General features: G+C 39.9%; 1 protein-coding gene across 4 annotated transcripts; it reads left to right on the forward strand.

The window, feature by feature from the left end:
* The first annotated feature begins 1,214 nt into the window (after positions 1 to 1,214).
* Positions 1,215 to 25,939, forward strand: LOC113128165 (inactive rhomboid protein 2). Of its 4 annotated transcripts, none has more exons than XM_026303257.1 (18): positions 1,215 to 1,362; positions 12,264 to 12,413; positions 13,977 to 14,128; positions 14,435 to 14,618; positions 14,856 to 15,077; positions 15,301 to 15,429; positions 15,779 to 15,888; positions 16,341 to 16,550; positions 16,864 to 16,975; positions 17,120 to 17,194; positions 17,579 to 17,740; positions 17,839 to 17,927; positions 18,088 to 18,151; positions 18,313 to 18,407; positions 18,527 to 18,602; positions 18,710 to 18,810; positions 18,931 to 19,084; positions 23,334 to 25,939. In XM_026303257.1, the coding sequence occupies exons 2-18, from the start codon at positions 12,276 to 12,278 to the stop codon at positions 23,763 to 23,765; spliced, it is 2,505 nt and encodes an 834-aa protein (XP_026159042.1). In that variant the 5' UTR covers positions 1,215 to 1,362; positions 12,264 to 12,275; the 3' UTR covers positions 23,766 to 25,939. The 4 variants fall into 4 exon arrangements, with proteins under 4 accessions (XP_026159042.1, XP_026159044.1, XP_026159041.1 ...); XM_026303259.2 differs by having other exon boundaries at positions 1,219 to 1,362; positions 12,258 to 12,413; XM_026303256.1 differs by lacking the exon at positions 1,215 to 1,362 and adding an exon at positions 10,112 to 10,734.
* Positions 25,940 to 26,041: the final 102 nt, after the last annotated feature.

Below are 26,041 nucleotides of genomic sequence, written 5' to 3' on the forward strand. Positions count from 1 at the left end.
AGGTGCTAGAAAGTACCAGGAGAAACTGTGTGCAGGTCAAACCAGAGAGAACTGCTGGTTTAAGGGTAAAGGGGAGTACTGCAAGATTTAGGTTTCGTTCCCTTTACTGCACTTTGTATGAAGTTATTGATACTTTTTTTTTTTTTTATATATATTAAAAGCATCCCCTGTGTATTTAAAATGACAGTTTCAGTGCTACATGATAGTTATTATTTAAATGATATTGCACAGTGATCATCCACACAAGACGGTATTGTGAGTCACTATGAGAAGTGGAGCAGAGGATCCAGAATTCTTTAGGCTTGGCCCATAGGCTGTTCTGGGGTCAGGATATTTCAACCACTGCTGCATGTTTTGATTATTCTTATTTATTGTTAAGGCATTTTCTTCATATCTTCCCAAGTTTGTGGAAGTGCACCACCACTTCACATATTGCCATCAAAACCATTTGCCTCAAGTGTCAGAAGTCAGCTGGTATTAGAGTAGGCTTTTCAAGAAGGTGATCAATATGGATATTAGACAATTTTTCAAGAAGACAGTACCATCCAATGTTGTTTCAGGTTGGTAATTTGATTTCACAGCTGAGTTGGGATACAATGAGTCTGATTCATCACCACTTCCAAAGTGAAAAAAAATTGATATCCTCCTATAAGCCCCTCTACAGCCAGCCAAGGTCTTTCACTGCTATTCTGTTTAGATATGTAGAATCTGTTAAGGGTTAGTCTCACTTTTTTTCAATTTCAATCCATCCATTAGTAACCAGAAGTCCGTTTTTAAAGGGTTTTTTTTCCAGAAATTTCTTGTGGGGGAGTATGCCCTAGGACCCCCTAGCATCACTGGGCTAGGCTCCAGATGTTCACCCCTGGTTACATTAGTTGAAAGGTCATAGTAAGTAGTTTTAATCTTAAAAGCAATTAAATATGATTTTGTTAAATTTAACAACAGCAAAATGGTTTATTTGAAAACGGTCATCTTGATTAGTGTTCTGATAAAAATAAATAAATCTAAAAATGTTTTTAAAACAATCGTTACCTTCAAATCTGAAATTCCTATGTCATTTCCTAACTCCCATATATTTATAACCCCGCTGTCAATAAAAGGTAGCTAATTTATTTTATTTTAAATTTGCGCACTGGGTCTCGGCCCCGGGGGCTCGGAGGGGCTGTGCCCGGCCCAGCCCTTCTCCTCCGCGGATCAGTCTGGACTCCGCCCCCTGCTCCTCCGTGGAGCTGCAGTCAGCGATGTTGGGAGAGAGGAAGAGGGAAGTGGCGACACGCTGGTGGACGGCACCGTACGGTGTAGTGGCCCTTCGGACATATCCCCACAGCTAATGAATAAAAACCTGCTCATTTCTTCTCGCAGGTGAGTGAAACGAGACTTTTCAGGCCTCACACTCTGGAAGCAGAAGATTTCGGGTCGTTAGAGACGTTAAAAGTTAACCTTTTTTAACGGCTTTAAGTTAAAAATGCGTGGGTCATTACCGAGTTTTAAAAATGAAAACAAAAGATCAAACCTAACAAACTGGTGTTGTAATATTTGTCGTGGACGTAATTTAGGCAAGACGAAGCTCTTTAAAGAGGAGGAATAACACAAGCTAACGTTAATAACATTTATTAGACAGGGTTAGCTTTAACGGTCGGCGTCGACTAAAAAAACGTGTACCGACAAGCCTTTTGTGTCTGTACAAGCCGGGACAAATGCTATTATTCATCCCACGTTTCCCTGTTTTTCATTGATATTTAATCATAGTCACCATGTGCCGACAGTATCTGTTTGCTACAACCCTCCATTTGTTTTTAGGAGAGTTTTCGAGCGGGTGTTCACACAGGACAACACCGGAATCTAAGGAAGGATTACCGTAAACTTCAGTTTATACAGGGAAGCGGTAACGTTCCGGCGTGGCTGATGGTGAAAACACCTGTTTGTAAAGTGGTGCTTTAAAGTTACTGTAGATACCAATTATTAACACTTATATTGAAATGATTGCTGTGTCCAGATATGGATACAGTCTTTACACTTTACTCTTCCAACTCGGGAACCGATTTTGTTTGGCAGCAGTTCTCAGAAGAGTTTGTTGAAGGCAACACCTTCCCAGATGTTTATCTTTGGTTGAGACAGAAGTTTTATGTAGGAGGAGGAAAATGGCAACACCTGTTTTGCAAACCTGTTAGATTCATAGAGTTGTTAGCTAGCTAGTTCATTTCAAAACGTGGAGATGTAGGTGAGTGTTCCTCTGTTGTTATCTGATGTGGTGAAATGGGTTGTTGTTGCTCAGTTAACACAGAACTAATATTGAAGTCATCCATTATAGTGTGTTCCCATAGAGGTGTTGTGTTCTCATATTATTTACTAGTATTCAAGATCACATCATTAAATTGTAGTTGTTTAAACCACTTGTGCATTTTTCTGGAGCTTGGGAAACATTGAGAATGTATACAAAGTCAATTTACAGCAATTACTTTAACTATATTGTAGTAGATTTGCAAAAAAAATCTATTAAATCTTATATAATTAATGTCAAATGCTAATTTCTCTAAGAGCAAAATATCAGACTAAATATTTTTGGTTGAAGCAGCTGGTAGTCATCCTGTCACTTTTATGTTTTTTTTTTTTTTTTTTTTTTTTTTTTTTTTTTTTAACCTATTTCAGTGTTTATTCTGAATCCTCTAGTAAGTGGCCTACAGTATGTGCATTCATCTGTGTACAGGAGGAAGCAGTGAGTAAAGAAGTGTTATGTCATAATGTTTTCCGTTACAGTTTATTTTAACACATCACAGTAACTTTTGGCAGCTGTAAAGACTCCGCAAAGAGGAATGTGTCATAACTGTACAGGACTGTGTGTGTGTGTGTGTGTGTGTGTGTGTGTGTGTGTGTTGTACAACATTCAACCACCCTATAGCTGCATCTGCATAGTTGCACTGCCATGTTGACACCGATTGTGCACCTGTCAGTGAGTTAACAGATGACAGTCGCCCCAACCCACCATGACAGACACACACTGCTCACCCTACACAGAGAGAACATACAAGGCTGTTTCACTTGCACAGTGACAGCACACATGCATTATCATACTATTTATCCAGTAATGCTGTGACAGTTTTTCCCAATGGGACCGTATTTTCTGGCTAAACCAATGCAAACTTCAAACAAACCTCCCTCTAGTTAAAGTTAATGGGTAGCATGTCATTTGCTGACATCTTTGTGATGAGGGCTGTTGGTTGCACTGCATGTCAATCACCAAACTTAAGTCTTCTGTTGATCTGTGGACCGAACTTCACTTTCTGCTGGATGTCTCACCTCTAAGTCTCTGTGAATAGTTGTTGTTGTATGGTAATTTAATCTGGCAGAGTTTGCAGTACTTGTTTCTGTAGTAAAATTATATAATGGCCTTGTAATCACAATATTCCCAGGTGTAACCAAAAGCGAGGGAAAACCGTGGCTCTTTATTTTTAAAGAAAAAACTATAGTCAACTGAGATGTATAGTTTTTTCTACATATAATAACTGTTTGAATATTCTAAAATCATTGGCCATACTTGTGATTTGAATTTTGGAAATCCCTAAGCTTGTCCATCTGTTTGAGTCTGTCACAATCTCACAGTTAAATCTTTTCTTCACTTCCCTCTAGCTGTTTCCTTCCGCAGTCTCTTCTTTCAGCTGCTTCATTATAAAATGCCCAGAAAACACAGTGGCTTTTTCTTTTTATAATAAGAGTTTCACTAATGTGGAAATCGGCCTTCTGCTGTAGTTCATGCTCCTGCACTTTCATGACATTGTTCCACAGTACGTGGCACTGTGTCTCAAAAATACTGTGACACTCCAGAAGTGCTTTGAAATTCAGAGATTCATAAACCTTAAAAGGATTTTGTGGCTACTTTCACTATAAATCTCCTATAGGTGCAGAGAGCCGTTTACAGAGATCAATTACGTTTATTGTGGCATTGAAAAAATACTTTCGCTCTTTGTTGCTTGCCAGATCCAGAAGGGGACTAAATGTCTTTACTCAAGTTCTGTCTGGCACCATGGTGAATTTGTGACAGTACAGCACTTTGTCTATCTCAGTTTAAACAGCCAAGCTGGGAAAGTTGACAAGAATTTCTTTGACAAAATCCCCAGAAGTTAGCTGTTTTGGGTGACACACTGAAGCATACACATATCTATACACACACTTGTTGCACCAGTGACAGAGACACAATGGTATGGCAGTACCTTCTTTTATGTCCTGCTGTATGAACATTAGTTATTTAGGTCACATCTTGAAGATCGTGAGGAATTTTTGGACTGGGAACAGACTGTTGCTGAAGCACTTGCAGTGCTCTCTGGCTGTTATGCGGGTTTGGGCATGTAGGCTCTTGGAAAATGGTGCTGTGTTTTGAACGGTTTCTGGAATGGTAAGGTTTAAGCTAGGGTGCTTTTCAAAAAAAGATGCCACAATAATGAACTAGAATTAGTCTTCTGAAAGCTTTAAAATGGAACTATTGATTTGTTTGAGGCACCAAAGTGCTGCTAGCAGCCAAAGAAGGGTAATGGGATATGTAAGGAGTCCAGGTTTTGTTTAAAGAGTCAACATCAAGAGATATTGTGCTTGGAAGTGAAGAATGAGTGGGCAGTTTCGACTGTTGCTCTGACTGGGTGGAAGCACACACTAAAACTCACACACACTCCTTCGCCTTCAGTAGCATTCAGCTGATCAAGCTCCTGCTGACATGATGGCTGTCTGCTCAATCATTATCAGTTTGTAATCTACACAGACAGCAACAGTACATTCACACCAAAATGTTGTCCACCATTTGTGTTTACAAAGTCTCACTCACACTGTCATTTCAACTCTACAATAAAGGTTGTGATTGTCTTAAAAAGGTCTCCTTAAAGCAGATCACTCCTTGATTCTCAAGGCTTTCTGCCAGCTGACTGATGGTCCATAATTTAGCTCTTACTGTAAGGCTCAGGCCTGTCTGGTCTTCCTTTACAGCATGGGACTGTCAAGCTCCATTTGGTAGATGTTAGAAAAACAAAAAAAGCCTATATAAAAATGAATGAACATTAGCAGCATTTAATTGTGATTAAGTGCTAAAGGGGTCGCACAGTAGTTGAGTGGTTAGCACTGCTGCCTCACAGCAAGAAGGTTCCTGGTTTGAAACCCATCAGGGGCCTTTCTGTGTGGAGTCTGCATGTTCTCCCTGTGCCTGTGTGGGTTTTCTCCAGGTACTCTGGTTTCCTCCCACAGTCCAAAAACATGTATGTCAGGTTGATTGGTGACTCTAAATTGTCCATAGGAGTGAGTGTGAGTGTGTGAGGTTATTTGTCTCTATGTGGCCCTGTGATGGACTGGTGACCTGTCCAGGGTGTACCCCTGCCTTTCACCCAAAGAGAGCTGGGATATGCTCCAGCAGATCACTGGGACTCCAAAAAGGAATAAGCGGATATAGATAATGAAAATAATTGAATTGCTTCTTGCTTGGAAAATATTTTAGTACAGAAAAGATTTTGGACTTTTTCAATTTTTTGGACTTTTTTTGCAATTTTTTTGGCATTTAGATTTCTAGTGAAAATAATTTGGCCACCTTATGCCACAGCATTTGGGGTTAAATATCAACTAGTGTAGCTGGAACTTAATGTAATACCTTGAAAGCTGTAGCTGACAACACTAGTATGGTGTTGTGCTAAAGTATGCATGCTGTGACTTACAAGCTGACATTAACATGGAAACCAAAAAATGAAAAGTGTAGAAGCTTTGGTGAAGGTGCCAAATTAATAGTAAGTTAACACAAGATTACGATTCATCTTCTGTGGACTGAACATTTGATCAGTGGAAAGTTTTGATAGAGCAGGAAGGCTGACCAGGTGCTCATCAAAAATTCTAAAGTTGTGCTCTGGAGAAAATATATATCCACACCCAATTTCATCGTGGCCTGGCCATTCTTAGTGGAAAGACAAGTCAGGTCACTTTTTGGTCCACAACTTTCTTTTTAAACTGAATTCATACTTGCTAGGTACATAACATCTCCTTTTGTTACTATTCAAATTCACACAGTTAGTGTGGGCAAGTCCCACATACAAGTTTACACTTAAGCAGTTGTCCACACACTTCCTGGCTGTGTGAAACATAAAGCCTGTTTGTCTAGACATCATCTCTTGTATTCAGTCATAATTATGAAATACTTAAAATTACGACTATGAATTTATTCCTTACTCATTGATACCCTAATGGTTCAGAATTTTAATCATGCTTATTCTGTAAGCCTCTGAATAATTGCATATATGTACTTATCTTTAATTTTAGGATTACTGTCTTTACATAACTGTACCTTCTGCTGTTTATAACATTGGTAAAATGGCATTTTTACTTAAAGATGTGATGTGTAAAAGGTGAAACATCTAATGGTGAGAGGGCAGAATGAAAGAAAACACATGGTGGTGCAATGTGGCTGTCTCTGTGAAAGGAGACCCAATTTAATCTCATTATAAGATTAGATTATATTATACTCCATTTCTGCTAATAGATCCTGTAAATGTTATACATTGTACCTTTAAACAGCTGTACGTGAATTCATGCAGTTTAATATTAATCGTACTCTTGTTAATTAACAGTCAGGCTTGAACAGTTACACATGCTCAAGGCAGAGATGTACGTAAAACCCGGGAGATTTTAAGAAGTGGTGAGGGATTTATCTGTAAGTCAGTTCCTTATTTACCCTTCAGACTTTTCAGAAAAAGTCCCACAAAATCACCAATTGCAATTTTTTTTTTTTTTTTTTTTTGCTGCGTAGTAAAGTGAGAGACAAGTGCTTCAGAGAAGACTGGACTCAGATGCTGAGTGCATTCACAACATTTGTGTGGAATGTATTTCAGCAAAATGATAGATGATCAAACCTTTGCTCATTGGGTCTGAGTATTGATCATGAATATTATGATATATTACAATAAGTAACTTATCTAATAATTAACTTTATTTAATTCTTGTACATAGAGAGAGCTTAGTGAACCGGAGTCAGATTCCTTCTTTGTGTCCACAGACTTGGCCAATAAAGCTGATTCTGATTAAACTTCTCAGCTGTACACTGTTTTGTTGTGGGGAGAATTACCTCTTTGTCTTGAGCTCCTATTTACAGTTCTTCTGAAGTGAATAAGTTTTCTCTGGTCAGGGCGAGTGTTACTGTGGTAACACTGGCAGTTTGCAATACTAGTTGCTTTCACAACTGAAGTAGATTTCCTTTACTTGACTCCTACAAGTCATGCAAATGCTTAAAATAGAAAAGTAGTATAAGACTGGCACACACAACATTTTAGTTCAGCGAAGCTCACTCTTCTGCACACAGTAAGCTGCAACAAGCATTTTGTTTCTATGGAGGTGCACAGTGTAGGCTAGTTTCTCAACCATTCCCCTGGGTCAGATGTGAGAAGAATTCCAAAAATACACAGCAAGTGAGTTTGGTTGCTTTTGATGTAGGTATAGTTGATGTTTTCTATATGATAGGCCTATACAGAGGGTATGAGGCTATATTTCAACATAAAGAACTGTACCGTAATCGATTTTGTTCATTATCAAACAATGCAACTACATTTATGTTAATAAGCTTAAGCCTGGCAAAGCACTTTTGTTTTGACTGTTTGAACAGTGCAGCCTGAATTTAACCAAAGTCACATGTGTGTGGTCCAAGTGAAGTTGGTAAGCTGCAGAAAATGAAACAGGATATCTACCCCACACCCCTACATGCACGGTTTGTGTGAGCTTTGTCCTGAATTCCCTTGTAACGGGTTACATGTATGTAAAGCTCTGATTGAAATAACTACAGTCCAGCCTGTCTCCAGCTTTACATGAGAAACACTACCTCTGTCATCAGGGAAATGGGAACACACAAAAACACACTGACACATTCTCAGGGTAGGAGGAAGAGACTCAGCTATGGTGACATGCTCTCAGAGGAACATGTGATATTACAAGGGGGGTGGAAGTGGCTAATACACACACACATACATACAGTACACTACAGTCCTGCTGATCAGGGAATTATCAGAGCCCAGAGAGGCACAGACATACAGTGGCACTACATGGAAAGTACAGTATCTCACAGAAGTGAGTACACCCCTCACATTTTTGTAAATAATTTATCATATCTTTTCATGTGACAACACTGAAGAAATGACACTTTGCTACAATGTAAAGTAGTGAGTGTACAGCTTGTATAACAGTATAAATTTGCTGTCCCCTCAAAATAACTCAACACACAGCCATTAATGTCTAAACCGCTGGCAACAAAAGTGAGTACACCCCTAAGTGAAAATGTCCACATTGGGCCCAAAGTGTCAATATTTTGTGTGAGCACCATTATTTTCCAGCACTGCCATAACCCTCTTGGACATGGAGTTCACCAGAGCTTCACAGGTTGCCACTGGAATCCTCTTCCACTCCTCCATGACGACATCACAGAGCTGGTGGATGTTAGAGACCTTGCACTCCTCCACCTTCCGTTTGAGGATGCCCCCTAGATGCTCAATAAGGTCTAGGTCTGGAGACATGCTTGGCCAGTCCATCACCTTTACCCTCAGCTTCTTTAGCAAGGCAGTGGTCATCTTGGAGGTGTGTTTGGGGTCGTTATCATGCTGAAGTACTGCCCTGTGGCCCAGTCTCCAAAGGGAGGGGATCATGCTCTGCTTCAGTATGTCACAGTACATGTTGGCATTCATGGTTCCCTCAATGAACTGTAGCTCCCAGCAGCACTCGTGCAGCCCCAGACCATGACACTCCCACCACCCTGCTTGACTGTAGGCAAGACACACTTGTCTTTGTACTCCTCACCTGGTTGCCGCCACACGCGCTTGACACAATCTGAACCAAATAAGTTTATCTTGGTCTTATCAGACCACAGGACACGGTTCCAGTAATCCATGTCCTTAGTCTGCTTGTCTTCAGCAAACTGTTTGCGAGCTTTCTTGTGCATCATCTTTAGAAATGGCTTCCTTCTGGGACGACAGCCATGCAGACCAATTTGATGCAGTGTGTGGCGTATGGTCTGAGCACTGACAGGCTGACCCCCCACCCCTTGAACCTCTGCAGCAATGCTGGCAGCACTCATACGTCTATTTCCCAAAGACAACCTCTGGATATGACGCTGAGCACGTGCACTCAACTTCTTTGGTCGACCATGGCGAGGCCCGTTCTGAGTGGAACCTGTCCTGTTAAACCGCTGTATGGTCTTGGCCTCCGTGCAGCAGTTCAGTTTCTGGGTCTTGGCAATCTTCTTATAGCCTAGGCCATCTTTATGTAGAGCAACAATTCTTTTTGTCAGATCCTCTGAGAGTTCTTTGCCATGAGGTGCCATGTTGAACTTCCAGTGACCAGTATGAGAGACTGAGAGTAATAACACCAAATTTAACACACCTGCTCCCCATTCACACCTGAGACCTTGTAACACTAACGAGTCACATGACACCGGGGAGGGCAAATGGCTAATTGGGCCCAATGTGGACATTTTCACTTAGGGGTGTACTCACTTTTGTTGCCAGCGGTTTAGACATTAATGGCTGTGTGTTGAGTTATTTTGAGGGGACAGCAAATTTACACTGTTATACAAGCTGTACACTCACTACTTTACATTGTAGCAAAGTGTCATTTCTTCAGTGTTGTCACATGAAAAGATATGATAAACTATTTATAAAAATGTGAGGGGTGTACTCAGTTTTGTGAGATACTGTATAATGCCATTTGTTAGCATAATGTCATTTTGGACAGCCCATTTCTTTACTCTGACGTACTCACTCCTCTTGTGATGATGGGGAATATAAGGTTTCTCATTACCATTGTTATAGAAAAATAGCTGGAGTGTAGCACATTGAAGCATATGTAATATATTTGTAAATAAACTTACATTAGCTCTTCTATATGAGGTCAGGGCATGAGAGATAGTAGACAGGTGTTTAATGATGAGAAATGTTGCATATTTATTTAGCAAACATGTTATTATGCTCCTTCATGTTGACTGTTCATATTACTGTCACTGAAGCTCATTCTTCAGATCTGACTGCTGTGGTCACTGAGCAAATTAGATTAAATTGTTTAATATACTAAAATAAAAAGTTACCCCCTGAATATTTATCTGCTACAATGGTGCCATAAAACAGTAGGTGTAGTATATATATACATTTATGATGTAGCTGAATTCTGTTCATCTCATTTTTATGTGGATTACTACGTTTAGACAACTGCTTTTCTACCTTGATAGACTGTGGACAGTCGCACTCTGTCCGCCACGTGAATGCTCTATCCATTTGCCAGATTCCCAGCTAATTCATTATCTAAGAGGGTGGGTCCCAACCCATTCCCACTACTCCATCAAACCACAGGCTAGAGTGCTAGTAGCCTCGAGAGGACTGAATCAGGCTTTCTGCCCAAGCCTAAATTTTTTAACACACTTAATTGAGTACACTGTTGGCAGAACTGAAATGTACACCCCTATTAGCATAAATGTATTACTGAAATGCTGTTTTTGGGGATAAGGGCAGATATAGTGATGCAAACAGTATGTAAAAAGCTCCATCTCACTGTGTGTTGGCTTGGTACTTGAGACTAGGCTATTGACCTAGCTGGTGTCTGATTTCCCTGCTGCTGCCATTCCTGCTGCGGACACTCAGGAACTTGCATTGATTTTATAAACCACAACTTCAGGACAACGTTAAGGCTTTCAAGATCATAAAGACATAATGGATGTGTTGGCCACGACTTGTGATATTACAGGTTTGCTTAGGTCTGCAATGGCTTTGATTTCTCTGGAAATACAGCATAATGCATAGCATTTACGATCATTCAGTGCTCCAGGAATAGACTGGTAGGTTGCTCTGCTGCTGACTGCAACTGGTAAAGACTGGAAGATTGAGAGTAGTAAATTTGACAGCATTATTTGATCACCAAGCAAACAGAGACACTGTTAATGTGCCTTATTATATCAGTGCAGCTATAAAGACTATAGATGTAATGGATATTATTAAGTAGGGTTCATAGGGCAGAGTATGTGCACACATAGAGTATAATTGCTGTTTGTAAGGCACAGTGATCTTGATAGTGGTCATTATTCTGGTACAATGATGATTATTTATAGTTGTGTGTATCCTGTTTAGGCATAAGCTTATGATCTCATTCTGAACTTCTGCTGAAGCACAATGCAAAAGCAGAAGAATCTTCCACTACTGGATCAGCATTATTGTTTGCAATTAATAAAACGAGTGCATGACTGACAGGTCAAACAGAGGAAAGTGTATGGATTTCTAACTACCTTGAGGATGCGTCATGATTGGAGAGCACTATTGATTGATGTCAACTGATGTCATCAGGTGCAACTCTCAATAGCTCACCAGCTGGTATATCGATTGCTTTTTCATTAGTGGTCCAAATACGCACACAAGGTGGTCAGGAGTTGGTTTCTTTGAATTATTTGTGCTGTGTGGCACAGTATGATGGTGTCTGTTGTGACATGTTAGAAATGTGTCAGCTGGAGAGGGAGTTGTTGCTCAATAGTTTCTGTGAATTAATTCCCAGAATAAAGAAATAAAGAAAAAAATCTTTTACAATGTTTGTGCCGTTATCTTTGACTATTCTTACGGTGCAAACTCCATGAGCAATGTCTGCTTCCTGTCCTGCCTCTTCCTTTATAATTACATTAACTTAAATCAATTACCTAAGTACAGTGTAGCAAGACAAGATTGATATCCTATAACACAATTTCTCATCTGCTGGAAGTGCATGCAGGTTAACGTCCACTTAAGAAATTTCCTGTGAATGTAATCAAAATGCGAGAAAAGTTGGCAATGTTTTTTCTTTAAATCAGATGGAACTGGAAAAGACCCAGTGTCTGCTACAGTTTATAACATAAACATAAACCTTGGGTAAATATTTATGCCCTGTGTCAGTGATCCAGTCCATTTATAGGACACATATAATTTGTTAAAGCAATATCAACATGCACTCATTAAGGGAAGTTTGGCTACAGGTTTAAGCAGTACAAGTGAGTCCATTTTATCCACTATCATCAGCATTGTTATGTCATTGCAAAAATGTTAATTATTGTGCCTTTATTTATACATTTAATTAATCTACAAATTTTTATCATGTGCACTGTGAAGATTGCTCTAAATGTTTAAAAGTGGAAGCTAAAGGGCATGTAAAATCTTTCTTTCCCACTGTGGGTCTAAACCTAAGTATGATAATAGTGTGCACTGATTTTATGTGACATAAACAAATATTTTTGGTATGATTTTCCTCACCCCCAGCACTCTGACAGGATGGCATCACAGGAGGGGGAGGAGCCGCCTCCAAACCGAGCCCAATCAGATAGCCGTCTAAAGAGCAAGAAGCCACCCAGCCTTGTAATCGCCATCCCTCCACCTGAGGACATGATGGCTAATGACCCTGCAAAACAGGTAGGCTAACCATTGAGGCCTGACTCTCATGTACACAGTGTTATTGCATTGGCTGTCCTCATCCTCTTGTAGTGCAGTATTTAACCTCTTAAACTGGTCTTAAAATTCTTCTAGTCAAAACATCTGCAGTTTGTTTAGAGAGGAGGTTTTGGAAGGCTGCACCATGTATGTTTTGGCTTTTCTAATAAAGTGTGAGGCTAAACAATGTATTGTGTTCTTGAAGACTAAACAGGGTAACCCTGATATAACCTGCAGCACAAAAATTTTGCTTGTATGTCATTTTTGTCATGTCTTATCTTAAAAACACACGCTAACAAGACTTTCAATATGTGGCTCCAAATTGAGCCCTAAACCTTTTATGTTACTAACTCAAGTACGTTGATTTTAAACACAAGCAAAGGGTTGAAATGAGATATAAACCCACGTAGTAGTCTACCACTAGTAGAAAACTAGTAATATTCAGTAACATACTTAGAGCAGTTAAAGTAAGTAGTATATTTACTTGGATTGATGAGCAGATGTTTTCAAATGAGATGCCAGTCCTAATGATTTGGATTTACATCTACAAGTAAAGAAATTAATTTTCCATGCAGTACTTTATTTTTAAAAGTGAAATGGCTTAAAAGACAGTAATAGGGTAGAAGGATGTGCCTCTGCATTTGCCATTTGGCCAGCAGTGAGGCATTTTGGACAGCTGTCTTGTCGTTTATGGGCACTCAGCCTCACATTTCCTCCCTGTGGGCCCCATGTTTAGTGCATAAGTTGTCATTTAAGCTACACAAAATCATAGGTAGTCACAGTTTAATGGCTCATGCTGAATTTTAACTGTTCCTAAAGAGCAACTACTGTAGAAAAACATGCAAATATTGTGTGAACTCATGTACTGTAGCTTTGCTGTTACATCAACGTCAGGCCACTAACTGTAATAACCCCAACCCTGAGACTTAATACTAAACACCTCTCTTCCTCTTGTAGTGTAGTTAGTTCTGAAACAACTATATGCACATTTGCAAATTTAGGTTCTTGTCATTACACATACAACTTTAGTTTTGCCTCTGATTATGATTTTTTTAGTCAATACAATAGTACCTAATTACTTTCTAAACAGTCTTAGAATTTGATTTAACATTTGGAGTGGTTGTGGCTTCAGAGGTACAGCAGGTCAGCCATAAACTAAAGGGTTGGTGCTCCTATCCTTGGCTTCACTAGTCCACACATTGAAGTGTCCTTGGCAAAGACACTAAGCCCCATTTTGCCCCTGGGGGCAAATAGTGCAAATGTGCTTTGAGTGCACCTGAGTGTAGAAAAGTGCTCTAAAAGTATAAGACCATTTACCTTTTGTTTTTCTTTTTTTTTTTAATGCCAGTTGTACTGTAGACCATCATAATTAACCAGATCTGTACTGTCTTGTGTTCAGTCTGTCTTGGTGCTGTGTCTGCTTTACTTAGGTTACTACAGATATCATTGCAGGATTGATCAATATCTCAATTTCCCACTCTGTGTGGGTGCTCTTTTATTTAACACTACTTACTATACACCCTATTTTTTCTTTCTACTGGGCAGCCATTGCGGTCTTCTTTGAAAAAAAGTGAGAGCGGTCAGGCGACTGGCTCTGTGTCGGACAGCATCAGTGGAGCTGGAGATGCAGGCTTCTTGACCAGAGACAGAAGGTCAAAGCTTGGTCGACAGACGTCGCTCTCTCAAAGCATCCGCAGGTATATTGGTAATCAAGGAGCATTTTTTAAACATATAATTTGACTAGTTTCTCCTCCATGCAGAAGTCATTTAGTTTTGTTCGTTGTTTATGTGGCTTTATGCGAAGGAAGTGCTCATGAACAGATTGTTTTGTCAATATGTTGGGACTTTTTACTCACCTGCCAATCACTGTCAGTGGGTTCAACTTTTCACCTAACATTGCATGATTTTAGACATTGTTAACATCTGCCCTTGCTCTTTGACTAATGATAAAGTCATGTCAAATGACATAAAGTGATCTTGAGGATTTTCTTCTGTATCTGTAGGAATACTGCTCAGTGGTTTGGTGTGGGGGAAGACTGTGAGACCAAGCAGCAGGTATGGCACAGGAAGAGCCTGCGCCACTGCAGCCAGCGCTACGGCAAACTAAAGGCCCAGTATAGAGAGCCTGAGACAGCCACCAGCATCGACCAAAGCCTAGATTCACCAGCCACACACAGGATGCCCAAGGTACTGTCAATAGAGGCATACAGTTACTGTGCACATTAACTCACACATTCAGATATAGAGTGTGATTAATTCACATCCTGATTTGATTTTATTGAATCCAAGCTGTTTAAATATATCTTCATATTCTGACTCTGCTTGTTGAGCCGACCAAAATGTTATATACAAACTCTCTTTCCCACCTGTATGAATTATGACACTGAGATTATGTCTGTTTACTGTAATCCCTGTTGTTGCTAGATTGTGGATCCTCTGGCACGGGGACGACCGTTCCGTTGCCCAGATGATGTGGACAGTCGCTCTCCCAGAACACCTCATGCCACTCAGGGGATCCCCGTCACCCCTGGGGTCACCTCACTCAGCTCGTTCACCAGCCAGCGCTCCGGGTACAGCCGCTTCCCCAGACGCAAGAGGGAGTCTGTTGCCCGCATGAGTATCCGAGCTGCATCCAACCTGTTGAGGGTGTGTACATGATCCAAACATTCTAATGAAACAGTATCATAAGAAGTATTGAAATTTCAATTATACATCAAGTTAACAAATCATAAGAGAGACATTTTGTGTGTGTGTGTGTGTGTGTGTGTGTGTGTGTGTGTGTGTGTGTGTGTGTGTGTGTGTGTGTGTGTGCGCGCGCGCGCGTGCGTGCGTGCGTGCGTGCGTGCGTGTGTGTGTGTGTGGGGTCCAGGGTCGTAATGGCTTGACAGGTTCTCAGACAGGTCGCAGTTTCCCCAGAAGGAGCTTTGCAAGGCCTAGCTGGATGGACGAGGACACCGTGGACTCTGCAGACACGTCTGAGTCGCTTTTCTTCAGCAAGGTCAGCAGCCACTCTCTTCAACCCTGTTATTAGTGACTTGGCAGCGTCCTGATTATTTCAGCAGTCCCAGTACTCACCACTTTATTTCACTTTCACTGCTTATATAATATCTATTTGCTTCCTAAACATGTATGTCTGATAAGTAATTTAAAAATAGAAATGTTTGACACATATATTATTTCAGATGTTCCCTAAATGTTCCCCCTATGTGCTGCAGCAGAAACGGGAACTTGCTGATTAAACACACACGGTTCCTGACCTGCTCATTAATTACTGGCTTCTCCTCGTCTTCCTGACTTTTTTTTTTGTTTTTTCCACCTGTGTGACCGCTGTTACCTCTGCTGCGTAGGTTGACGTTCATGATGAGTTGTATTCCATGGCTGACGACGTATTTGAATCCCCTCCCTTGTCAGCATCTTTTGTTCCCAGTGACCAGCCTACCCAGAAGTTCTCGAGCCAGTGAGTAAATTTATAAACATAATGCCTAAATGATGCATAGCAGTCTCGTGACAATGATTCTGAATTGGAGAATGTGAGGGAGTCTCAGACACTAAGCCTTATATTGTCGATGTGTGTTTAAGCTACTTAACATTGTTTTGTTTTTGTTTTGTTTGTTTTTAATCAGTGTTGTCTATAATTTGGAAAATGTGAAAAATTTAATTTGAAAAATTAAATTTGGCATTTGTTTGTCAAATATAAAGTTCTTTTTTCCAAACAGGTGTGGAAGTCAGTTTCTTCTTATTTTTTGGGGGGGTTTATTGCTTTTCATATATGTCTCTTTAAATTGTGTAATAATTTCATCTATGGCTTTATCTGTCCAAACCCCACCTTTCTCCATCCTCCACAACTTTTATTTCACCCTCTTCCTTTATTTTGTCTCCCTCATCTCCCTATTCTGTGTCTAACCCCAGAAAGGACACACCTAAGACACCAACAGTAGTGCCTGCAAGGGGCCATCCTCGCCGGGGGCGTCGCATTGCATCTCAAGTTAAGCACTTTGCATTTGACAAACAGAAGCGTCAGTACGGCATGGGCGTTGTGGGGAAGTGGCTGAACCGAAACTACCGGCGCAGCCTCAGCAGCAACATCCAGAAGCAGCTGGACGACTTCCACAGCCACAGGTTAACAATGAGTAGATACCTACATACACAGACATACATGTATGATTGATACAAGTAAACTGTGAAATCAGGTACTTCACTGTTTTATTTCTTCTGGACAGAAGTTGTGCAAGAGGTTTCTGTACAACTTATTGGAGTTTAAGGCACTAAGAATTGTTTTAGGCTTTTTTAAAAAATTTTATTTCATATATTTTTGTCGACTGAAACCTTGACAGCCAGCCATTATTGACTGGACCTGGTTTTAAGGTGTGTGTGTGTGTGTGTGTGTGTGTGTGTGTGTGTGTGTGTGTGTGTGTGCGTTTGTGTGTTTTAGGCCCTACTTTACTTACTGGATCACGTTTGTCCATATCGTAATCACTTTGCTGGCCTGTGGTACATACGGTTTTGCCCCTGTGGGGTTTGCACAACATTCTACATCTGAACTGGTGAGCTATAAAGCTATTTTTAAAAAAGAAATTGGTGTAAAAAATCTTGACACTTTTTGGTAAATTATTTTCTTAATACTGGTGGGATATCAGCATATTTAGTACCTAGAGTTGATGAAAAGTCCTGTCTGTCACTCTCTGTAGGTGCTGAGGAACAAAGGCATTTATGAGAGTGTGAAGTATATCCAACAGGAGAACTTCTGGATTGGTCCTAGCTCTGTGAGTTTCTTGCTAGTCTCAGTTTAGCTGTTATGTTACACATCTGTTTTCCCACTACTTAAATGGACACCCATATGAGATTTTTATTTAGATGTATAAATCTGGGAACTGCTACCCAAAATTATCTATGGCAATCCTGTAATTAACAGCTGCTAAATTGGAAAACATACAGTAATAGAAAAATCAAGGTTGCTTACTTTACAAAAACATCCATATCTGCCTGCTGAACACATATTTCTAAGTTTAAAATAACAGGGAAACATGGTCCATATTTAAAAATGATGAGTTTAAGAATTTGATTTTTGTGTTGTTTTGTTTCTTTCAAATCACTTTACATTGTGTTGATTGTCGTATTTGACCTTAATGATCATTTCGACTTTTTAGGAGGACCTAATTCACCTGGGTGCCAAGTTCTCACCATGTATCCGTCAGGACACACAGATAGTCGCTCTGATCCAGAAGGCCAGAGACCTGGAGAAAGAGTCCGGCTGCTGCGTTCAGAATGACAACTCTGGATGTGTGCAGACCCTCAGCACTGACTGCTCCGTATGTTGTTTATCCAGCATTTTACTGTATTGTTTATTATTTAATTCCTGTATGACTAATTGATATAAATATTAAAATGAAATTACCCTTGTACACAGGGGACACTGGCCACCTTTATAAAATGGAAAGATGAGATTGAGATGGAATTCAAGAGGTCCTCTGGTTCTGTCTGTCACCAGGATCCCAGGTTAGGATAAAGATTGGTCGTGACTGATGTGGCGATTTACAGTTAGAACATTTCTACAAAAAATAACTTAGTCGTAAATAAGTCTTCATTAGGGATTTAAAAGCAATCCATTGTCAGTAGTGGATAGTCACCTCTCTGTGTCCTGCTGTGTTGTGACTAGGGTGTGTGAAGAGCCTGCCTCTACAGGGCCTCATAGGTGGCCAGATGACATCACCCAGTGGCCGGTGCGGGGATAATCATTTGAGAAAAGAATTTCTACACTGTTGTCCACTTTCTCAAAACAAAATATTTTTACTGTGGTACTTTCTGTGATCTACAAAAGGAAATATATTGATGCACTTACATATTATCAAAGAATGTGTGTGTTATCTTTTTTAACCTCCAGGTGTGTACACTTCCCAAAAAGTGGAACCACACAGGCTACAGACACATGGACTGTAATATCAAGGGACGACCTTGCTGCATAGGAACTAAGGGCAGGTGAGAAATGTGCAGATATCACTGTGATAGCCGCACTTTTTTTTAATCATGTTCTTGTTAAACACCATAATTTGCCATCTGAATAAAATTTTTATTGCATTCTATTTGTCCCCCTGTAGATGTGAGATCACCACCAGAGAGTATTGTTCTTTCATGCATGGTTACTTCCATGAGGATGCCACACTCTGCTCACAGGTAGCCTCTGTCCTGACTCTTCTTTCCCCATACATGTAGACAGATGAAATTTGATGTCTGCTGCTGCATTGATATATATTCCTGACCTCATTCACTACTGTTGACAGGTCCATTGTCTGGATGACGTGTGTGGCTTGCTGCCCTTCCTTAACCCTGATGTTCCAGATCAGTTCTACCGTCTCTGGCTTTCTCTCTTCCTCCATGCTGGGTATTTTGTTTAATATCAGGATCCTATAATCTTAGATTGAAAACATCATTAAAATCATAATGCTGTATGTGAAATACTAGCACAGTATTGCACAAATGTATATATGTCTGTGTGTTATAGGCTCTTGCACTGTGTGGTGTCAGTGGTGTTCCAGATGACTATACTGAGAGACCTAGAGAAGCTAGCAGGTTGGGTCCGCATCTCCATCATTTACATCGCCAGTGGCATCACTGGAAACCTCGCCTCTGCCCTCTTCCTGCCCTACAGAGCTGAGGTGAGCTCTTCACATCAACACATGCACATTTGGACGTACATGCAGAGCAAGTCTTTACAAACATCATTTTGTGGACATAAAATCTAGAAAAGGGGCTTGAGCAGTGTGAAAACAGTGCTGAAAACCACTTCAGCAGAGGGGTTTTGGGTGGGCTTCACTAACAGTCGGTGAGATCAGCTTCTCTTAACTGTATCTAATAGTTGTAAGCCAGAACCACTTCTCCTTTGCAAAGATGATTTTACAAACACAATGCACAGATCACTATTATTACACCATTACTGATTTTTATAAATATGTTTTCAAGGGCAGATGATGCCTTGTATGGAATTTAGATGTCAGGAAACACTGTTTCTGTTGTTGACAGTGAGGTTACAAAATTATAAAAGGTGCATAAGACAATGTAATATGTTTGTGCACGCAAGAAATGATTTTACCAATAGCGTCTTTACAAAAATACTTACATTCAGAATTGCATCTAATCTTTCAATGTGACTGCAAAAACTGAAAACTCCACATAAGACTTTTTAAACAATACAAATGAAGCATTCCTTCATTCATAAAAATTAGGTTAGACAAAATAAAAGAAACACTTGTCAGTGTAAACCAATACTTTTCAACAGGAGCTTCTTTTTCAGAGGTGCCACAGTATCAAGCGTTTCACGCAGTGAGGCTACAGCACTGTCAACAACATGATCAGTTTGGTAGGGAGTGGGATTGAGGCATCTGCCCTCCACTGTGTTGGCACATGGCATAGATGGAATAATTTTCTTAAATTTATTAACAGCATAGTCAGATAAACATCTGCTGTAGTGGAATTTTCTTCCAAACGCTGCATGATCCATCATTTTAAATTCAAAAGTTATTAAAGAATGATCTGACAAAACAGGATTTGGGGGAAAAACTATTAGATGTTCAATTTCGATGCCATAGGTCAGAACAAGATCAAGGGTGTGATTGAAACAGTGGGTGGGTTTATTAACATTTTGAATGAAACCAATTGAATCTAATATAGAATTAAATGCAATGCTGAGGCTGTTATTTTCAACATCTACATTAATGTTAAAATCTCCCACTATAATGACTTTATCTGATCTAAGCACTAAATCAGACAGGAAGTCAGGGAATTCAGTTAAAAACTCTGAGTAAGGAACAGGTGGACGGTACACAATGACAAGTAGAACTGGTTTTTGTGTTTTCCAGTTTGGATGTGAGAGACTAAGAGTGAAGCTCTCAAATGAGTTATAACTGTTCTGAGGATGAAAGTTTAATAATAAGTTTGAGTGGAAGATTGCAGCTACTCCTCCACCTCGACCTGTGCTTCGAGGAACATGATAATTTTTATGACTGAGGGGGGTTGATTCATTCAGACTGACATATTCATCCTGCTGTAACCAGGTTTCAGTAAGATAAAGTAGGTCAATTTGGTGATCAGTTATCAAATCATTTATTAACAGAGATTTAGAAGAAAGGGACCTAATATTTAATAATCCACATTTGACAGTTCTGTTTTTCTGTTCAATAAGAGGAGTGGTCTTAATTTTTATTAGGTTTTTATGAATAACTCCTCTTCTGTTAACTTCTGATTTATTTGATTTATATGTTCGAGGGGCAGACACAGTCTCTATGTGGTTTGGGGGGGGGGGGTAACTCTTAACACAAAAAGAGATTTGTGAGAAAAGCAGTTTATCTTACATTTTTAGGTTCTGTTTATTGCCAACACGATCAGGCTGCTATGGCCTTTACCAAGAGCTCCAAGAGAAGCTGATTTATTTCTATTACTTAAGCCTGCACACTTGACACGTGCATTTGCACACACTTGCACTTTCCCACCATCGATGGCTCAGTGGCTCATCACAGCTTAGCTCAGTGACTGCAGGTGAGTTTTTCCTGCTGAGACAAAAGGATTTTCTTGTTAACTGCTCAATCTAGAAAGATCTAGAGGGCCACAGTGACTGGAGAATCTGAGCTTAAGCTGACCCAAACCCTTTACTGTAGCTCAGTCCTTCCTGTGGGGAGAGCAGGGTCATCCAGCTCAGTGTTACATGCACTCCTCAACAGAAACTTCACATCTACAGGACATTTTGGACATTTGGACATTGATACCATAGTTAATCCATTCTATAATATCCTGTTGGATGTGCTGATGCAAAGTTAAAGCAATCCTCTTGCCATACAAGATTAAACTGTGAGTGGTTGCTGAGTCACCTGCATCTAATTAATATCTAAGGTGATTACTATACATGATTTTCACTGATCATTTGATGCTGTTGTGTTTTCTGTCTGTCTTCCCTTTGTTAGTGACTCAACAGGCATCTGTTTTTATGAGGGTAAAAACTGGGACATACACGGATATTTACATCTAAATATTTATTGATTTCAAAAGCAACATAGACTTGAAAGTGTAATAATGTCCCCACCCTTTCTTGCAATTCTGATTTTAAAAAGGTGTGACGTTTTTTTTTTCGTTCACAGTGTAATGTTTATTTCAAAGAAACTACTCAGCAGTTTGGATTACCTACTTTTTACTGGCATGTCTGCTTTCTTAGTCTCTGTAAAGACCACTTTCCCCTTTAAGAGATTAGCCTAATGCCATAGTGTTGGCAGCGCTTAGTGAATAGGATTGGATTTTTCTCCTTTAAACAAACAACTGTTGAAAAGACTGGACTTGTCTGGTGAAGACTTGTCTAGTCTACACACCCTCAGGAGGACAGAAGGTTCATCCTGGAACACCTTCGAAAGGTTCCACTTTCATATTATGGACACTTGTAATGGACGAGTAATTAAACACTAATATTACACCAGCTGAAGTTTTTTTCAACAGTCTGACAGATCACAGAACAATGAGCAAACACCTTTTAATTGACTTTTGTAATTATTCCTTGATGTCATTGAGACATGTCTCATCTAACACTTGCACAGCGTGACACGAGGTAGCTCTCAGGATGACGTAGCTTAATCACGCCACCCAGCTGTCCTTAGCACTGACAACCTCAGTTCTTCACACACCAGGAATAACCAGAGGAAGCACATGCAAGGAACAACGTAGAGCCACTTAAAGAGGCAGTTTAGGTGGATTATCCTTTAACTGTTGAGTTAAGGAAAAACAAATGACCCAAAATAACAGCTGTGACTGGAATAATGATGATTCATCCAAAGCAGCTCTAAAGATTCAGCAGCTGCAGTTTCTACTCCTCAAATCTGCCAAAGAATCCAGCAAACACGGATTGGTTAGGTCTTAAATTTGATTAAGATTTGATTTGATTAGGTCTTAAATCTCAACATTTGATTCAAATGCCTCTTTACAACATACAGATGTGTAACACATTTTACTAAACAGATTTGACATAAAATTACTGATTAGGAAACGCTCCGAGTGGAGACTATCACTTCATGCTAGTTGAACTAACTGTAAAGTTGTGCAACCGTGAATCGAATGCCCTCCCAGTCACAACCGTATCCTGTTCCGATATTTTCCCCTTTGGGAAACCGTGAGTGACCATAAACGTGTGTTAAGAACGTGTCAGTCTGCGTGTCTGCGGCGTGTGGGTGGGTTCCTGTAACATACTCTTTGTAAGCGCTTAATGTCTTCACTAATTAGCCATCTGCCTCTGATCTGGCCAAGCATCCAAACTCAGCCCTGACGTCATTCTAATCTGTGCATCTTTACCATCTAACCCATGGCTCATATTGTTGTTCTTACCAAAACTACATCTAAAACATCTGTGATCTGTGAAGTTGAGTCTGCATCTGTAAGCATGAATGTCTTTATCAAACTTCATTTAAAAAAAACACACACAGCAGTTGGGTCAGACTGCCTTAAAATGTCCCTAAACCCTGGAATTAATGCACTCTTGTGCCAAGGTTTACTTATCAGGTTAAAGCTCTCTCTCTCTCTCTCTCTGAGGTTTGGAACCAGGCTGCCAACAAACCAAATGAGAGGAGTCTGTGGTCAGAATACAAACTGCTGTGATCTGACACAAATTTAAATGAAACAATAATTAACAAAGTCAAAAAAAATCCCTCTGTCCCCAGTTAGCAGGATGTATGCGTTTTATGTCTGGTACACATCTCCAATGGTGCGTATTGTACGCCCATCCCAGTGTTCAGTATACACACTGCGCAAGTGGGTATGTAACACTCTTTAGTTCCTTCAATGGACCGAAATGAATGTCCTTCCTGAGTTATTGTGGTTTTGAATTTAATTCTGGTATGATCTGTAACTTGTTTTTCTCTCGCTGTCTCCCTCCAGGTGGGCCCAGCAGGGTCTCAGTTTGGACTCCTTGCGTGCCTGTTTGTTGAACTGTTCCAGGGTTGGCAGATACTGGAGAAGCCATGGAAGGCTTTTTTGAAACTGTTGGGCATTGTCCTCTTCCTGTTTCTGTGTGGCCTCCTTCCGTGGATCGACAACATCGCCCACATCTTTGGTTTCCTCAGCGGCATGCTGCTTTCCTTCTCCTTCCTGCCGTACGTCACTTTTGGTACTTTTGACAAATACCGGAAACGTATCCTGATTGTTGTGTCACTTTTGGCCTACTTTGGACTGTTCTCTTCCCTCATTGTTTGGTTTTATTTCTACCCAATTAACTGGCACTGGCTGGAACATCTCACCTGCCTGCCCTTCACAAACAAGTTCTGTGAAAAGTACGACATCGACCACAACATTGACAATGTGGTGCAATAGTTGACTACAGATTCTAGGACAACCACGGGATCTGTGCTACTGGTCCACTAGCATTTAGCCAATAATGCTTCTAGGTGAGCTGGCCTTTTTAAGAAGATGACAATCATGTTTCTTATTATTTAAAGGATCGAAGTCCATGTGAATGGAGATGGATCATACTCCACTCAACCTGCTGATTTGCTCACTTCAATAAAACTTTACTGTAAACCTTTATAATCCTCAGTTAAGTCTGGCACTACCTGTCAGGTTAATATACTAGTGGGCTAGATGTTCCTCAGAGAGACACAAAAAGACACTCAGGGCATCAAAACTGCAAAAAACTGGGTGGAAATAAAGAAAAGAACTCTATGGATGATAAACTGCTGAGGTGGAAAGGAAGAGCAATGTGGGTCATCAGGTATCCCAGAGAGATGAGAGACATTAAATGTCTTCAACCTGTAACACTGGGTTTAACACTACAAAAGCTGTCATTCAGTTCTGTTGCTTCTCGTTTCAACAGTGACGAAAACAATTCAACAGTAAAATCTGTTTTTTATCATCACTCTTGTATTATGCACATGGCATGTCGATATTCATTGGAGCAGTGAAATGTTACACAATGTGAAACAGTGTGTTCCAGGTATTCACTGTGCAATATCAGTGGTCAACCAAGGCAAGATTAATATCTAAAACCACTAGTTGCCTTAAACGGACTATGCCATTTGAAAAACATGCCTCATTGTACTTTTTCATAGCGCCTGTGATCAACTTACTGAGTGATGATGAACACACTTCTGATCCTAACCTACCAAAGCAACTTCACATGCTGCTTTTGTATGTATGTTTTTCACCGTCACTTTTCTGTATGCTACTGCCGTGAACAACAGGTTTTTAGCTGAACTCTACTTCTAGTCTCTGTTTGGCCATGTTTGTCCAATAACAGAGTTGCCTAAAAACGTTTGTTTGTATTTCTGAGTCAGTGAAAAGATAGAAATTGTTTTGTTTCACCTGAGCCTTAATAATCCATCGTCAGTAGTTTTGGTTTCACCGTTTTTACTTCGTTTTTACTCGGTGAAACTCTTTTAATAGTAATGTTGCCACAGAGAAGATTTCCATCAACTGATCATCACACATTCAGACTAAAGTTGGTCATTTTCTATCCAACATTTAAGTACAATTTTTTACATTTTGTTTTTTTTTTTTTGTTTGTTTGTTTTTTTTTTGCCTATACCCTAGTAACTGATTGCTTTGGTTGTTGTTCATCACCTGCAGTAGATCGCAGCTGTTTTTGTGGGTCCCTGACAATGTGACAAGTGTTAATAGTACGAATGCAAGAATCCTGAACCATTTCTCACATTTCTTGCCTGGGGTCTAGTTTGTTGTTCAGGATTCCGTGCTGACCCCAGCTTTTCAGAAAGCCATGGTAATAACTGGTGATAGGAGGATTATACGTTACTAAGTGAGATTCTGTGTGGGTCTGACACTAATCACGTGGTGTTGTTGAAAACACGTGCATGACTATGGCATTGACATCCGCCTCTGTTCTGGAAACCTCTTTACTGTGCCTTCTCACATGAGCACGTCAACCAGAAGAAGCCACATTTTTATCATGATAGTACACGTTAGTTGCAATGCTGCAATGAGTTTGCATTGGGACCAAATAATTTCATGCTTTTTCTTTGTTAGAATACAAAAGGGAAGTTTTTAAATTGAATTTCAAGTCATGGTGAAGGTATTATGTTTTGCCTTAGTTTTTTATATGTGCAAATTTGTGTCAAAATAAATGCCACTCTAGTAATAATGAGTTACATGTCTCTGTATGTGAAGTTTCATTAGAAATGACACTAATCAGAGCATAAAGAGAACTTAAATAACTGAAAAACGTATTTTCACACATTTAATATAACGTGTCAATTCATTAACAACATGAAAATATTGCTTCATGTCAGAAACAGTAGCATTGGACAGTCAAAGCTTCAGAACAGTGGTGGTAAAATTGTTTTCTGGGCTGCTGATTTCAAGTTTAAGTCAACAACTGCAAATTCCATGTGAGACAGCAGAAACCCACTATATGAACCTTGCAGTTGGATGTCTCAGCATCTATTGTCTATCTGGTTATAATGGATATTAAATGAGAATCCCCATAAACAGATGTGCTAGAAAATAAAACTTTTATTATGTTAAGAACAAAACAATGTATAAAAAAATGTCTTGACTCAAGACTCTAGGAGGCAGAGGTGGTGATTGTCTACATGGGAGAATTTATCTTACCATATTTTATGGAAAACTATTCTTTG

This window comes from Mastacembelus armatus, chromosome 1 (genome assembly GCF_900324485.2).
Source record: "Mastacembelus armatus chromosome 1, fMasArm1.2, whole genome shotgun sequence".
NCBI classification, from domain to species: domain Eukaryota; kingdom Metazoa; phylum Chordata; class Actinopteri; order Synbranchiformes; family Mastacembelidae; genus Mastacembelus; species Mastacembelus armatus.